The 15380-nt window shown below is 42.2% G+C and overlaps 1 protein-coding gene across 1 annotated transcript in view; it reads right to left on the bottom strand.

The window, feature by feature from the left end:
• Window positions 1-717: 717 nt before the first annotated feature.
• LOC114775381 (signal-induced proliferation-associated 1-like protein 3) overlaps window positions 718-15380 on the bottom strand; it is a 51082-nt gene continuing 36419 nt past the window's right edge. Inside the window, 16 exon segments of the mRNA XM_028966511.1 lie at window positions 718-2989; window positions 3145-3226; window positions 3580-3706; window positions 4153-4308; window positions 4632-4824; window positions 4936-5063; window positions 5066-5100; window positions 5674-5717; window positions 5719-5896; window positions 6789-7207; window positions 7795-7910; window positions 8609-8730; window positions 9567-9740; window positions 9870-10112; window positions 14025-14299; window positions 14745-15330. Of these exon segments, the coding sequence (XP_028822344.1) occupies window positions 2846-2989; window positions 3145-3226; window positions 3580-3706; window positions 4153-4308; window positions 4632-4824; window positions 4936-5063; window positions 5066-5100; window positions 5674-5717; window positions 5719-5896; window positions 6789-7207; window positions 7795-7910; window positions 8609-8730; window positions 9567-9740; window positions 9870-10112; window positions 14025-14299; window positions 14745-15330 (3022 nt within the window). The 3' untranslated portion in view covers window positions 718-2845.

The raw sequence follows: 15380 nt of genomic DNA, 5'->3' as shown, positions 1-15380 counted from the left end.
AGGTTTTTTTTTTTTTAAACCCATGATACTCTAAAATATCTATCACTTTACAAAAAAAAAAAAAACAAGTGTGAAGGAATTTGGAAAAGTGTTGCTTTCTCTTTTTTGTGTGTTAAGGATATCAGGTTTATAGTAATAATAAGCTGCATGTTTTTTTCTGTTGCCTAACAATGAAATGACTCCCACAGACCTAACACCACACAAGGGTTAACATCAATACATTTCTCTCATTCTCTCGCTGTCACACACACCCAAGAAAAGAACACAAACCAATATAAAAGTTTTTTTTTATATATTTTCTTATAAAATAATGAAAACATAATTTACATTTTTTAAATGTACAGTCATTCATATTCAAAACAAATTTCAGTACTCAAAAATGTATCTTCTGCATTGTGCAGAAGACATTTGTCACACATTATGAATATACAAAATCAAAACTCAGGAAAAATAAACTTGACATACATAGATATGGAGGAAAAAAAACTTTACATAAAAACAATATTAATAGCTCAGTACCTTTAAATTTCCTTTATATATGATTTTTACTTAGCTGCAATTTTTCCAAAATAATTATCAAAATATTAAACATTTTGGGGAAAAAATGTATCTAATTTTTTTAATGATTTGTGCACACACAGCACTGATGCACAGAGCTGTTCCTAATGTTTATTCTATAGCTTGCTTCAATTAAAAAGCATATATAAACCTTAAACACCCACAACCGTTTCAACAAACTAAAACAATTAAGACAATTGTATGTGTAGATATAGGTAAGATGGTCCTAGACTTTAATGGGGAGATGAAATGAGCTGCTGAAGACAGAACAGCACGAGGCTGACACTACAACCAGGCAGTGAGTGCAGCATAGGCCTCACTGAGGAATGTTAGCAAACATAACTGGTGCATGTTGTGTGTTTCAAGGTAATACAATGTCTTGTCTATGTGGTATGAGGCCGTGTGTAAACAGAAAGACTGGAATCTGTTTCAAATGTGAAGTTTATCCAGCAAATCCAGCTATACAATAAATTAAAATAAATAGCACATGGCTCCTGAGGGGACAAAGGCTGGGAAGGTTCCAGTTTGTTCAGGGTCAGAGTAACGATGGGTATCAGCATGTATGGCTCAACAATTTATAAATCTAAATCAACAGTTTTCAGAAAAAAATATGTACTGCTCTTGTGAGAAATGATACCTGGTACAAACCTATCAGTTCACTGACTTACCCCTTTACCAGCACACACATATCAGGTAACCAGATTCTTCATTGAATCGGTTATAACCTCAGTCTTGTGAGAAACAGTCAGGAGCTTACATCACAGCATAGATCTGCCTACTGGATCATATTATTTCATAGTGCATGGCCACTGAAATTACCGTACGGAACACCCATGTTCTCACGGAGACTACTGACGTCAAGCATCACTGTTACTGAGGACTCCAGTGCAGCAGATCGCAGAGGTGTGTGTTTACAGGTGAATGGAGTGCATGCCAGTTTACATCAAATCACTTCGTTCTACCACTTGGTAGTTTAGATCAGTCGCTACCAGTCGACTGCTGCTAATCCTGAGAGTGGGTGAGGAGAGTTTAAGACAGTTTAGTGCATAAGAACATTGAAATCATTAGCCATCTAGGAATATTATAGTAATAATTATTCAAAATTAGTCTTGACTCTAAACTGTAAATTCTCAAAATGCTTGACTACTGAACTCCACACATTGAAAACCATCCCTCTAGAGAAAATTTAATGGCATTTAATTTGACTTAAATGTATATATTGCGGATTGTAAAACGTATGCGTGCAATGGGATATGTGAAGATAAAGGCGTTTAAATGAATGTGTGAGTGAATATGTAATATATTTATATTTCTTTCATTTGAGCACTGTTTCTAGCAGTGCACCTGAATTACATTGTACAGTAAATACAATGATAATTAAGAATCATATCTTATGGTGTGTTTCATGGACTGAGAATAAGGCAAGAACAAATGTAAACTAGGCAACAATTGGGGTAGCTTAATATCCGCTACTAGCTGGCTGAGTAACTATCACTGTAAATATATGATTGGTCAGTTTGGTCAGATCACCTCTGAACAACTGAGGTGACCCTTCACACAAAATACAACTAAAGGGGGTAAATGAGACCAGGCGAAGGTGGTTTTCATGTTATCCTGCCTGAATAATGTAGTTGTAACTCTATTATGACCAAAAGCATTGTACCTCACTGAACAGTTAGAGTACCACAATTTTACCCCAAAAAAATGTCCCACAGCAATATATCCTAGGAAAGTTCTGAAATAAAGACGGCTCATTAATTTTCTTCAGTTTTTTTGGCTGACACAGGTACAGTATTAGGCCTCTCTGGGTGATTAGTGTTGTAGAGTCACTACACCTCTCCACTTACACTGGCTTACTCACAGAGTCATCTTCGGGTAATATATAAAGACTTTGTTTTGTACAAAAATAGAGGAGTGAGAAAAATAGGTAGATCAGGCACATCCATCCAGGCTGGAATATCCATGGAGGGCCGACAAAGGGCTTCTGTTCCAGTGATTCAGCCTGGCATGCAACACACACCAGCACCATGTACACCGGTACAAAAAAAAAAAAAAAAAAAACAGAGACAGGCCAGGCCTTCAGTTACAGTGTAGTTCACCATCCACACTGGGCTCAGATGGCCTGGTGGAGAGCTGATTTCATTTCAGGGACTAGGAGTGCAGGAAGAGGGGCGTCTGTCCAGACGGTGAGCGCAGGCGGACATGTGAGGTGGAACTAAGGTACTGAGTGAGGAGTGTTTCCTTCATTCCCACACCTGTCCTTTCAGCTGTCAATTTTTTTTTGTTTTTACTTCCTCTCTGAAGGATCTGAAAACATCTGGCTGAATTTGCGCAGTTGCTCGCTGGCTGTGTGAGACTCTTCCTGCAAGCGCTGGTTATTCTCTCGCAGGTTGGCCATCTCTGCCAGCAAGGCAACCTTATCTTGTTTCTCCTGATGGGTTCAGAAGAAAGGAGTGTATGAGAGTGTATATGCTTATGAATAATAATTAATAATACTACATCTGTGAAGTTGTCGCTAACTCAAAAAATGCCATTGTGAGAAACCACATGACATATGAGGCATTACAGATCTCCCAGTCAACTCACCTTCTCCAGATCAGTGTTGAGCTGCTTCAGCATCACTTCAAGGTGGTACAACCGTCCAGACAGTTCATTAGAGCCCTCATCACTGTGAGACAGAGAGGTAAATTAAGTCAACAGTACAACCCTAGCAGTTTTACAGGCTGAACAGGTGACAAATATACCAGTTGGATGGCTTAAGAATGATAAACACAGTGACAGACACACATGGCCACTAAGCACTAAATCTTTATTATTATTCGTAGACAAAGCACAAACTTGACCACTCTGCCTGTCATCAGGGTGGCTATGCAGAGACAACTGTAAACATTAAAGCTCCTGCAAATAGGATCTGTCTGGGTACTAGAATGCAGTGACAGAGCAGGCAAGCAATTTAACATTGTGAGTGTATAGAAAGCAGCACAAGAGTGTGAGACAGGAGGAGGAGGACAAGACCCATACCTGCTGAAGGTGGGAGTTGTGCGGGGGGTCTGCGGTGTGTGGAAGGGGATGGGGCTTACAACTGGCCGGGTGTCAGGCAGAACTGCATGGGGCTCAGTGAGAGAGAATAGAGACACAGCCCTTTGCACTGAAACAGACACACATACAATTTTTTAAAAAACTATATTTTCTATTTTCAATTTGTCCATCAATGCTTTGATCCTAGTAGCAGTTAAAACATTCAGCATACATCACCAGGTTGCTCAGTTGCAGATGATGCATTGTCTGTAATGATCAGGCATTTTGAGCCCCTTGTCTACAATTTCCTCATGTCACACAAATGTCACACAAAATTAGCACACTCTGTGGGTGTGGTTAATTTGAATATTTAAATACATAGTCTGATCTCTGTATCTGTATGACAAAATATTTTTCTGACATTAAGATGACAGTGTAATATGTTTCTTCGATATTGTATTTTTTTAGCTGTACCTGACTGTACCTGCAGCAATGCCCAGTTGGCACATTATATTTGGGTCCTGTTTGCTTTAAACATTTGAATAGCAAAATCCTTTTAAACGCACAGGCCCTTACCCTCATAGGCTTTGGCTGCGTTGACCAGGCTTGACCACTCCAGTCCACAGGCAGTGTCGGGCAGGGGCATGAGCCCTGGATCCAGGCGGCGCAGAGGAGGCACCTTATCCCTCATCTCAGTCAGAGAGAGCTCAGAGGCAGACAGCGGCACTGAAGCTGGATAACAAACATCTATTATCACTGCTGTATTAAGCATACAATCCCTAGATGAACAACAGAAAAATTTTGTTCAAAATCAATCTGTCTGTTCTATGCTTCAGGCATATTTCAGAAATAATGAATAAATGTGAATTGCTTGAGCTGCTTGTGGAAAGCAATGCTTATAACATTGAGAAAATAATACCTGAAAATTATTATATTTTAGAACTACATGGACAAGGGCAGACATATGCAAATCAATGGTGCAATCAGTTACATCTATAATCAATTGCACACAGTAATCAATTACTGTTATTTGACCGTGGCTTTGTGGGGTTTACCTTTCTTGCTGGTGCTGGAGGAAGCAGAGTGGTGTGTGTGGTTGTGGCGGCGGGTGGGCAAGGTGCAGGTGAACAGCAGGTCATTGGTGATCGGCTGACCGTCATACAGCGGTGCGGTGGCAAAGCTAGCATCCCTGCGGCCACTGCATAAACTCTCATCTGAGAATGTGCGCTGCAGGGTTCGCCTAGGAGACTGAAAAATCACAAACGCACCATTTCATACATGAACATTGTATTTTGTGGCATGGCGTGTTTTTGTGTGTATAATGTCAAAGAATTTCGAGTATGCACAATATGTACGTACAGTGTCTCTTTGCGGTGTGCTATCTGCAGGGCTGTCCATGATTATGAGCTTCTTCAGGTCGTCCTCTAATGTGCTCTTATGAGAACGGCGTGGGGAGCGCAGGTCCCTCAGAGAATGCCTGAGCCGTGCTGCCCAAACACGTTGTTACTGTTCATATCTACCTGCCTACACACACAGAAATAAGTTGATTTATTATGTGCATAATAAATCGGAGTAACAAAAAAAAAAGCAAAATGAGGGTGGAAAAAAGGTTAATCAGAAAGGATTAAAGAGAACATATGTTATACTCATTGCCCTTTTAAAAAAAATGCCCGCTGCATGGCATTAGTCCATTGCATAGAATTTTCCATCATCCTCATACAACTTTAAGGGTCCCAGAGGCTTCTTGTGTACTGAAATCAGTCAGATTTGTAGCTACTGGCCTTAAAAAAGAGTCTCATGGACCATTCTTACTGCAGAAGGTGTGTTTTGCAGCAAATCTGGTGTATAAAACATGTCACTGAGCTTCACTACAATGCAAAATTATAATCTGTTTACAGACACCAATGGTGTACAAATGGATATAAATAGCAAGTCTTGAAGGTTTTACATATTCTGTTTATGACAGACGCCAATCTGGTATTGTTCTACATATTTTTTTGTGTGATATCAGCTATATACAGGTTAGACAGGACAGATACGCTCAGATAATTTGGTTGAGAACGGCATGCACTTTAACACATATTCACACACACTTACTTGCTACTGTTGCTATCTGAGCTGCTGGTAGTTGAAGTGATGGTTTGCTGTGCTGTTTTCCTCCTGCTGCCAAGTGCTTGCCTTATTTTTACCATACATAGACTTGGGGGCGGAGCTAGACAGAAGGGTGGCGTTGGATGTGGGGATGGTGGTTGAGGCTCGGAAGGGCCTTTCGGGTTTATCTGCTGCAGTGGTCTTATAACCCTGAGGTGTGTAGCAAGACCTAGCAACACACAGACAAACAGTACTATGACTAAAGGTGGCCGGATTTAAGAGTTTAAATCCCGAAATATTCATGCATTCATTTATGAATGAATTCATAATGCTAATATGTAGCACATTTAACATTAGAAACAAAAGCTAAATAGGTTACTATGCTAGCTTTGTAGCACCATGCCATCATGTAATAATAAGTTTATTTTCAGGTTTAAATACATGTTGAATATCGTAGTCTGGACACTGAAGTTAAACCTTTCCAATGAATCTGTAAGCAGCTGAAAAAGCACTGAACCACAGCAATTACATGAAGTTACATAAAGAGTCAAGACAGTAAACTGCACAGAGCTTAATACACATTCGTCATCCATCACCCACCCACCACATTTACCTGTATCTGCCCTGCTTCAGCATGAGTGTAATAATTGTGTAACTGAAGATGTGTTTCTGTGTGGTCCAGCTCCTCTTTGTGTGCTGCTGGAAGTATCTCTGTGATGTTGATCTGTGGTCACTAGCCACTAAACAGGCTAAAAGCTGCAGCCCCCACAGACACTCAATCCTTTAATCCCCTGTATTAAAACTCAACTGTCTACATTTGTGTACATAAATATGCCTGTCTCCTATCCTACAAAAACAATAAGAATATTTAAGGAGCAGCAATACATTATGCTGTCTTTTTTTATGAATGTAATTATTTTTCATGTATACACATTTATAAAATACACATACACATTATGACCAAGACAAAAAAAAACCAAGGAGATTAAATTGTGCCACACATGGTCCTTTAACACCAGGGGTGCAGGGACAGGAAGAAGGTAAGGGAATGATGACTGTCTTCTCAATCTCTATCTCTCTACACATTTTCTTTATATACTCAAGCAGCTCTCCTCTCTCACCTGGTTTTGAAAGCCTCACTGCTGCTGCCCCCACCAGGAGGGGGAAAGGTGCGCGTTCGGTAACTCTTGCTCTGGCTGCCAGGTGAAGACTCCCTTCTACGGCCACTCCCTGACAGTTCCTGGAGGCCACTGTAGGTGGCAGAACCCTGCAGAGGTTTGAGGGCTGGGCTGCAACCAGAGTGGAGACTCTTGGTGTTGGAACTGGGTATATAAAGTGTGGAGGCATCAATGCCACTGTCGCTGGAGCCGCCTTTAGTGCCCAGCATATCAGGTTCTTGGTCTGAGGGGTCAACTAGGCCCCCACAAACCAGCCCTGCGCTCCCACCCACAGAGTCAAACCAGCGCTCATCACTGTGACCGCTGGAGGCATTACTGGAAAGAGTGTTACTGCTGGAGTGACTGGAGTACTGAGTCTCCCCCTGCAAATTAGAGAAGAAATTCACTGGGTGAATTATGCTGAACAAAAGAAAACCCCAGAAGCAATACTAAGCAATAACATTTTAAGAGGAATTAATCTCAGTTAATCTGTAAATAAATGAATTAATTTCAATGCAGAATAATTACACCCCAGATACTTTACATTATTATCCTATAATATGCTTTGATCATAATAACAGAACATTTCTAATCTGCATATCACACGGTCCCTCTAGAATTTCACAGCCTTTTGGGAGATTGTTGTGGCATAAAAAGCATGATTTCACAGCATCTGGTTGAATTTGTATTAATTATTGAAGTAGTGAAATTCTGAAGGGTCTGATAAAAACCATACAGGATAAGTGTTATAATTAACGCAATCATAAAAAACACAACAAAATACTATAGTTGGACACTTTTAATCTGACGTTATGAGACTATAGTCACAAATATAATTCTGTCATATTTAACTTCATTAAGCAAGAAGAGACATTTGTGTGCATACTAAACCACTTTAATAGACCGCATTACACAATGACCTGATTTCATTAGCCACCGCCTCATGGTTTGATGTCTTTTGACCGCTCACCTTTGAGTGTCTGTTGGGCGAGTCTTTTCCTGGCATCTCCTGCCGGCTCTGCTTGCGCTGTGCTCCACTGCCAGCTGAGACGCCTCGAGACGATGCAGGAACATGCCACAGGAGCTCTGTTTAGCACATAAGCATGCACACAATGTAACGAGCAACAAATATTTCTCTAAATAAGGAAAGTTAAAAGATCAATCCAAGCAGCAATTTTGTAATATAAAGTATATATACAAGAGCGTGTGTGTATCAGAACCAGTGTGTTCCACCCATGTAGAAGGTCACCTTATGAGGTCAGTTACTAAGCCCAGCAAAAAAAGATTTGACAGATAATCCCTGTAGGGCTGCACTGCGGAAGTTGATTTGAATAATCAGTCTGTCATTATGTCATCAGTAGAAATCAGTCAACTGAAATGTTCTTATTTTGCATCTTAGGAAGCTCTTTTATTGTTTTTTTAAATGCTTAAAATAGTTATATGGGTTATCTTGCGAATGTAACTTGATCCTTCTCTTGGTGGAACCCATCTTTTTCAGACATTAGCCGCTTTTATGATACGCAAGAGCAGGGTTGCCAAATTCTCAGTTTATATCAAATCAAATATCAAATCGTTGTATTTAAGAGCTAAATTAAATTCAAATAACAAAATTCTGAGTGGACTACAGATCTAAATCCTTGTTCAAGTATTTACTCAGTCATGCTCGGTGATGCTGGCCTCCAGAGGGCACAAATAACTGAACTCTGGCTTCAATGGAAAGTCAAATGATTTACATGGTCTTATACAGCGACAGAAGGACATTGTAACACAGCATCAGTACACACCCCCCTTGGTCCTCTCCATGGTGCTTTCCTGGCTGGTGAAGCCTGAGGATGATTCACCACTGGAGGTCTGTTCCATATTGACATGGGTCTCATAGGGCAGGAGGTTACGCTGGTTGACAAATCTACAAAAAAAATACATAGTCAGGATAAGAAGTCCTGTGTGTGACTTTTCTAATGATTCAGAAATTAAAGCAAGGACAAAAAAAACTTGAAAACACTTGAAAATACTATCCACGCAATACGCATATCAACAATTGTATGATTTAAGACACCACTACAATGGTCTCACCAAAATGTCAGGTCATGAAAGTCTTTTGTGATAAATTTCTTTACACTACACAAATAAACAGAAACTCTAGCTGAAGATGCAGGGAATGCCAGAACAATGAGTCAGGAAAAGAAATTTAAATGATATTAAAATGAAAAGTGCTTTACATTAAATCTTCACTCTTTATAACCACTCCAGAGACATTCATGGCTGTACAGATTAAGGTTAATGTAGCGTAAAATCTCTTTACTGAAAAGCAGAATAATATCTTCAATGTCAATCTTATTTAATCCTACTTGGCAAGGTGTAAAATTGCATTAGCTAACAGATGCATATTCATTCTTTGCAGACACAGGCTTTCATCAGAACTCATGTTTGAATTTGTCAGTTCTCATTGATATCTACTGAATCTCTAAACACGATTAACTGTTAACCCTGAACAAATGGTCGACCAACTTTTCTAAAACTAACCATAAAAATTCTATTTAAACAACACAATCAAACCAAAACACACAACTATGATCAATTAAAACCACTAAAATATTGACAAAAGGTCTAAACACTACACCCACCCCTAAATATGTTGCATAACAATATTGTATGCTAATATGATGATTGTTTTTATCTGTTGACAAAGCAAAGTGCATACAAACAAAGGCACACAACATATAAAAAGCCCAATTCAGTAACCTGTCAGGCGAGGGTTTGTATCTCACAAACGGCCCGTTCAGGCCTGGCACCAGCCCCGCTGAGCTGAGTCCAGAGCCAGGACTGGAGAAACTGGCAGAGGGGTTCCTGTGGGGCATCCCTCGATCACTCCCCACTGGAGACAGGCTGTAGTGGTTCTCTGGGTAACTCACGGGCCTAAACCGATGCCAAGGAGGTTAAAAACATGCACATTAAAACAGCTGAATACCATGAATGTTATTGGATAATGCAGCTACACAGCACATAACGCTGCCCTTTGTCTAAAGGTTAGTCTTGGGATCTTACCGTTTAGAGGACAGGTACTGTGGGTCTCGGTATGGAATGGGCATCAAGGCTTTATGGGTTCGCCCTGGTGGTGGCGGTGGGCCCACTGGGGTCCAGCGCTGAGGAGTGGGAGCGCTTTGGGTGCCAGGAGGACTGTCCCAGCGCCAGACGGGCTGTCGTGAACCTGGCCGGTATCCTGCTGCTAACGGCTCGGCCTCCTCTTTCTGCTCCATGGTCTTCATCTCATACTCCTCTGTGCAGCCCCTACGAACATGCACATGCAAACATCCCCATGTCAGCAATGACAGTGCATTCAGTTTTAATGTGAAATCACACTTCATGTGATCACATCTTTAAAATGTTGCTATATTTTATGATAGTGATATTAATCACTATATTCCAAATTCTGTTTGAAAAGAATCATACAGTCATAGAAATATTGAGGAATTACTGAAATGTCGACACTGATGAGTGATTGGATTTTGTGCAGCACGGCCGCTTGAGCATTGGTTACTGACCATCTAGAGGCCAATCAGAAATCAGTTCACTTAAAACGCTGAGAAGAAACTGGCTATTGACAGCAGAAGACTGATCCCCACATTCACTTTCACCCATAATAATCTGGACATCCTTAAAACTGACCCAGAGTCTGCACCTCAAATACACTCTTCATGGAATGGAGACCTGCAGTTCTGATCGCAAATTCAATCTCAAAAGTACAAAAAATCCATAGAATTTTATAAAGACAGACGGATCATGTTACATTTTTATACTTATATTGCAAAAATCTTGTAATAGAAAATAACACCGCAATCTACATTAAGACAAAACTGACCATAACATTAAGACAAAACTGACCAAACTGGTTTATAATTTCACTTCACACACCATTTAACTGAGATTAACTTTATGCTCAAGACATTGCCTATGGTCATGCTTTAATGTAAACTAATTTATTCTTTGTCTAAATTTTATTCACCAGAAGCATTACATTTTTTTTTAAATCCCTTGATTCCAGGGATTTCTCCATGCCAGAATGGAATTAATTTTTCCAGGACAGATGACCAAATTCCAAGAGGCTCCTGGGAAAGTCCAGGACAGGTGGCTCCACTGTTCATCACACCGGTGTTACTGCCAAACTGCCATGATATTTTCAAATACTGAATATTAATTTAAACGGCAAGTATGGTGAAATGTTCCCGGATGGCTCATTATTGTAATATACACAACAATTCCGTAATGCATATGTAATATACACACACCAATTCATTCCTCAGGACTGGGAGAACATGCTGTTCTCTGAAGACTTGGACACACACTCTTTATGAATGTGTAAAAAGACAGAAATGCATCAAATTAGACCGTACTATTCTGTCAAACAAAATTATACACCATTAAATCTGCATGCCTGTCAATTTTGGTAAATCAATTTGCTGATGCTGACGCAGGTAAACCTCTAAACCCTAAATAAATAGTCGGCCAGTACAAGGCCACTCACATCACATATCCATGGGGACAGTGACCCTGAAACCCAGCACAGTCTCCTCAATACGGCTCAGGGTGGGTGCCCAGTATCAGGGCGTGGCCAATCGATCAACACACTGCAGTCTGGGCATCATCGCACAAAACACATTTCCAGGAAGTTAGGGCATGCATATTTAATGCTATGCGCACCAAACTCTGTTATTTTCAGACTACCACAGTACCTACGACGCTGAGTCCAAACAAGGGCCTGGATTTGGTCAATTCAGCCAAGACCCCACAATCCAGATCATAACGATTTACAATAACACAGTAAAACATCTGCACAAGCTGCAAATTCAAAATTCAACACAAACATTTTACCAGAAGTCATTAGCAGCGTGACTGAAGCCTAGGAGTTCAGACGCATCGGCAGGCGGCCAATAAGATGCCTCTTCAAAATAAAATCCCCCCAACCACAAGACGTGGCTCACTGCTGCAGGATGAGGCAAAATCTTTTTTTAGTGCCCATGTTACCAACGCAGGGCACACAATCTCTACAGTCTCGCCTGCACAGTGTTACAGTCAAACCGCATCCAACACACACAGGAACAAAAATCTAAATCAAATTAACCTGAAAAAAAAAAAAAAAAAAAAGAAAGGTTAAAACTCCTACCTTGCCTCTCATCCAATCATCCTGTTCGCCCTTCAGTTGCTAACAGCTACCGCTAACATGCTTCCTGCCAATATTCTGTGCAATGTTCTCTGCCCGCTCCCTCAGCTCAAGAGCCCACCTCGGAGAGTCTGATTCGGGAGGCTGTGCCATGCGACTGGCCTGGCTGACAGCTGGAGCACAGGCGAGCCCTGACACCAGTGTGTGCGTGTGTGTGTGTGTGTGTGTTACACGCTTTCTCCTGCTGGTGTGCAGAAACAGTACAAAGGGAAGAGTTGCTTAGATTCCCACTCTCTTTCACCCACTTTGTTTCACACCTGGGTGCTGTTCAGACACGTCTTAACAACACTGCTTCCGCCCACGCTAAACTACCTCGTCTTCACCCCCCCCCCCCCCCCCCCCCCCGTTTCACTCAAAGGGCCACGTATTTTTAATGAGTCGCCCTGTTTTTATTTATTTATTTCTCTCTCCCTCTTTGCCTGGAATCCAAGCTTTAATCTCATGCAATCTGTCTGCCTGGCACTCCTCAGCATAGAGGAGGACAGGGACCGGGAGAGAGGGACAGACAGAGAAGAGACAGAGACGCGGGTGACGGAAATGTGCCTGATTATTAACCATTCAGCAGCAAAGTGTGTGCATGTGAGCGGGCGGGTTGAAGAGTGCGCCTGTCGGCCCGTGTTTCAAACAAGCGCTCTCGTGTAATTAACTCAAACAGCATCTCTGTGGTAGGCCTCCACCGCGCACACACACACACACACACACACACACACACACACACACACACACACACACACATTACGGCTTCAATAATATGGCTGCCAACACTGTTTAAAGACCCCCAACAAGAATACACCCAAACCAAAATCTCTCACAATCTGCTTCTCATTCCGGTTCTACTTCAAAGCCACAACACCAGCAGTAAGAACAGGACACATGGAAAAGACTGACGCACACAAACAGTCGAGAAAGAGAGGGAGGGAAAGAGGGTAGGATATAGAGGAAGGAGAGAAGATGACTGACTGTAGTTCTCAGAGTACGATGCTGAGACGTTCACACATCTAGTCCATGCGATTCTTTCTCTTTCCATCTCTCGTTTCTCCTACATGCACTCCCCCCCCCCCCCCCCCCCCCCCCCCCCTCTCTCTCGCACACTCCCACTTACTGAACACTGAGCTGTCTGCCAGCAATCCTCATGCCCGGCTGTTGAGTGAGAGAGAATGTTTGTGTGTGTGTGTGTGTGTGTGTGTGTGTGTGGTTAAGTGAAATTGTGAAAGAGAACATAGAATCGGCCAAAGTGGGATGTTGTGTTGACCAGGTTCATGAATATTCACGTAGTCATGAGCTAATTGCAATTCATTTCATACTTTCAAACTATGGCACTGGTGGTGGGTACTTGGGTTTCCACTGGTGTTATACCAAAAAACCCTGTGTCACAAAATACAATCTCATAATTCACGTCCAGCAATCAACCTTCCACCTTCACTAATAATTCCTCACAGCTACAAACCACCTTGTAAACAACCTTGTGCTTGTGTAGGTTAAAGGTTGAAAAGGAACACCATGCTTAGCACTCCACACATCTGAGAAAAGGGATTATAGGATTTAAGAATTTTCTTTGCAGCAGAGCCTGTCTGTAACTCCTACAGGCTGCATCTCCCCTTTAATAGACCCATCTTGCCCAGCAACCAAACTGGCACCACATGCCATTACGCTGGTAAAGGAAGGCGGATGTGACGATGGCAACAGCAATCGGCATAAACAAAGCATGCTAGAGCTAATGCTAACAATTCATTAGGTGGGTTTTAAAAAATATAAATTAAGAGTCATCAATGTATTCCAGGAGATTAGATAATTAATTCATTTAGGTCCAAAAACTATATATACCTCTTTCCTAGATCAGGTTCATAAAGATTTTTTTATTTTTTGGATTAAGATTATGTTCAGTTCAGATACAGTCGGGCCTGACATTATGACAATAACTTGAAAATAATGCAACACACTTTTAATTATGGTGTATGTATATGATAAGATAACAGGCTCACCTGCGAGCCCCACCCTCCTCATAGGGTGGGATGATGACCACTTTGACTGTGACTGAGGTGCGCAGCAGGTCGATCATCTGCTCATGGGACAGGGTGACAGCTGCCACCTTGCAGATTTCCACAAGCCGGCTGCCCTGCCGCAGCCCTGCCTGCCAGGCGAAGCCATACTCCTCCACCTCTGACACGGTCCCGTCCAGACGCACGTGGAAACCCAGCTGGCCCAGCCCGTTCCGCCGCAGAGTCATGTCCACTGTCTCGCAGCCCACCGTGAGGGCCTGCAGACCAGGAGGAGAGACGGAGGGAGAGAAAGAGGACGATGGGAAATGTCTATAATAAGTGACAAGCTACAAATGGCATGAACTTTGCTTGAACTTCAGCTACAAAAATAAGCATAAAGACAGACGAGCAGAGGCAGATCAAATCCCAACTATATTTAGGTCCACAACAAATTAATAATAAATAAAATAAAACACAAACCCACTCTCAAATTCTCATCCAAGTCCCTTCCATTACCATTTGCCTCTGAGCATTTTAGAACAACTAAAATTTTGGGTTGAGATTCAGAACGGTGAAAATAACTGGCAAAACAAAAGGGAAATATTCCCTTAAAATACATGATGTGTTTATGTATAATGTAGGCTGATTCTGATTATTCAACTTAAGAGACTGGACCTGAAGACCTTCACACCTAATCACCATTGCTTCTGCTCTCTGTCTCACCTTGAGCCTCTGCACAACCTCTCTTATGTCCTGAGCACAGCCCTCAGGAACACGAAGCGAGATGTGGTCACCACGGCCATAGAAGATCTTTAACGCCAGGCGCTCGGGGGTCCAGCCAATGACGTCAGCACAGAAACAGTTGAAGACCACCTCTTTGGTGGCGCAGTCAGCCAGCAGCACAAACTCAGACGAGATGCCCAGGGCACTGGGCAGTTCAGCACCACCGCCGCTGAAGTCCTGCGCCAGCACCCGCCAGGCCACCGCCCCGGCCGAGGCCAACTCGGCGCCGTCCCTGGGCCGCACCCTCTCCCGACGCTTGGAGGCCAGCGAGATGAGGTTGTTGAGTTTTCCCGCCGTGTCCAGTGGCGTGCTGCTCACACAGTTCTCTGCCAGATCTCGCAGGTATTCCTGTCGTGTGCGTGTGGCCATGGTGTAGAATTTCTCAGATTTGTGTGCAGCGTTCTCTGCATTGATCACCTTGGCCAAAAGAAAACTACGGAATGCCTCAGGGTCACGGAAAGTCACATGAGAAGGTGGGACAGGTGGTCCGAAGGGGGGGACATCTTTCATCCGAGTCACTGCCACGCTGTAGAGCAAAAAAAACATCACAATGAGGTATTTTCACCCATATACACC

Source organism: Denticeps clupeoides, unplaced genomic scaffold (assembly GCF_900700375.1).
Source record: "Denticeps clupeoides unplaced genomic scaffold, fDenClu1.1, whole genome shotgun sequence".
Classification (NCBI taxonomy): Eukaryota; Metazoa; Chordata; class Actinopteri; order Clupeiformes; family Denticipitidae; genus Denticeps; species Denticeps clupeoides.
The sequence above is the reverse complement of the archived record's forward strand: the minus strand, read 5'-3'. Positions and strand labels throughout refer to the sequence as shown.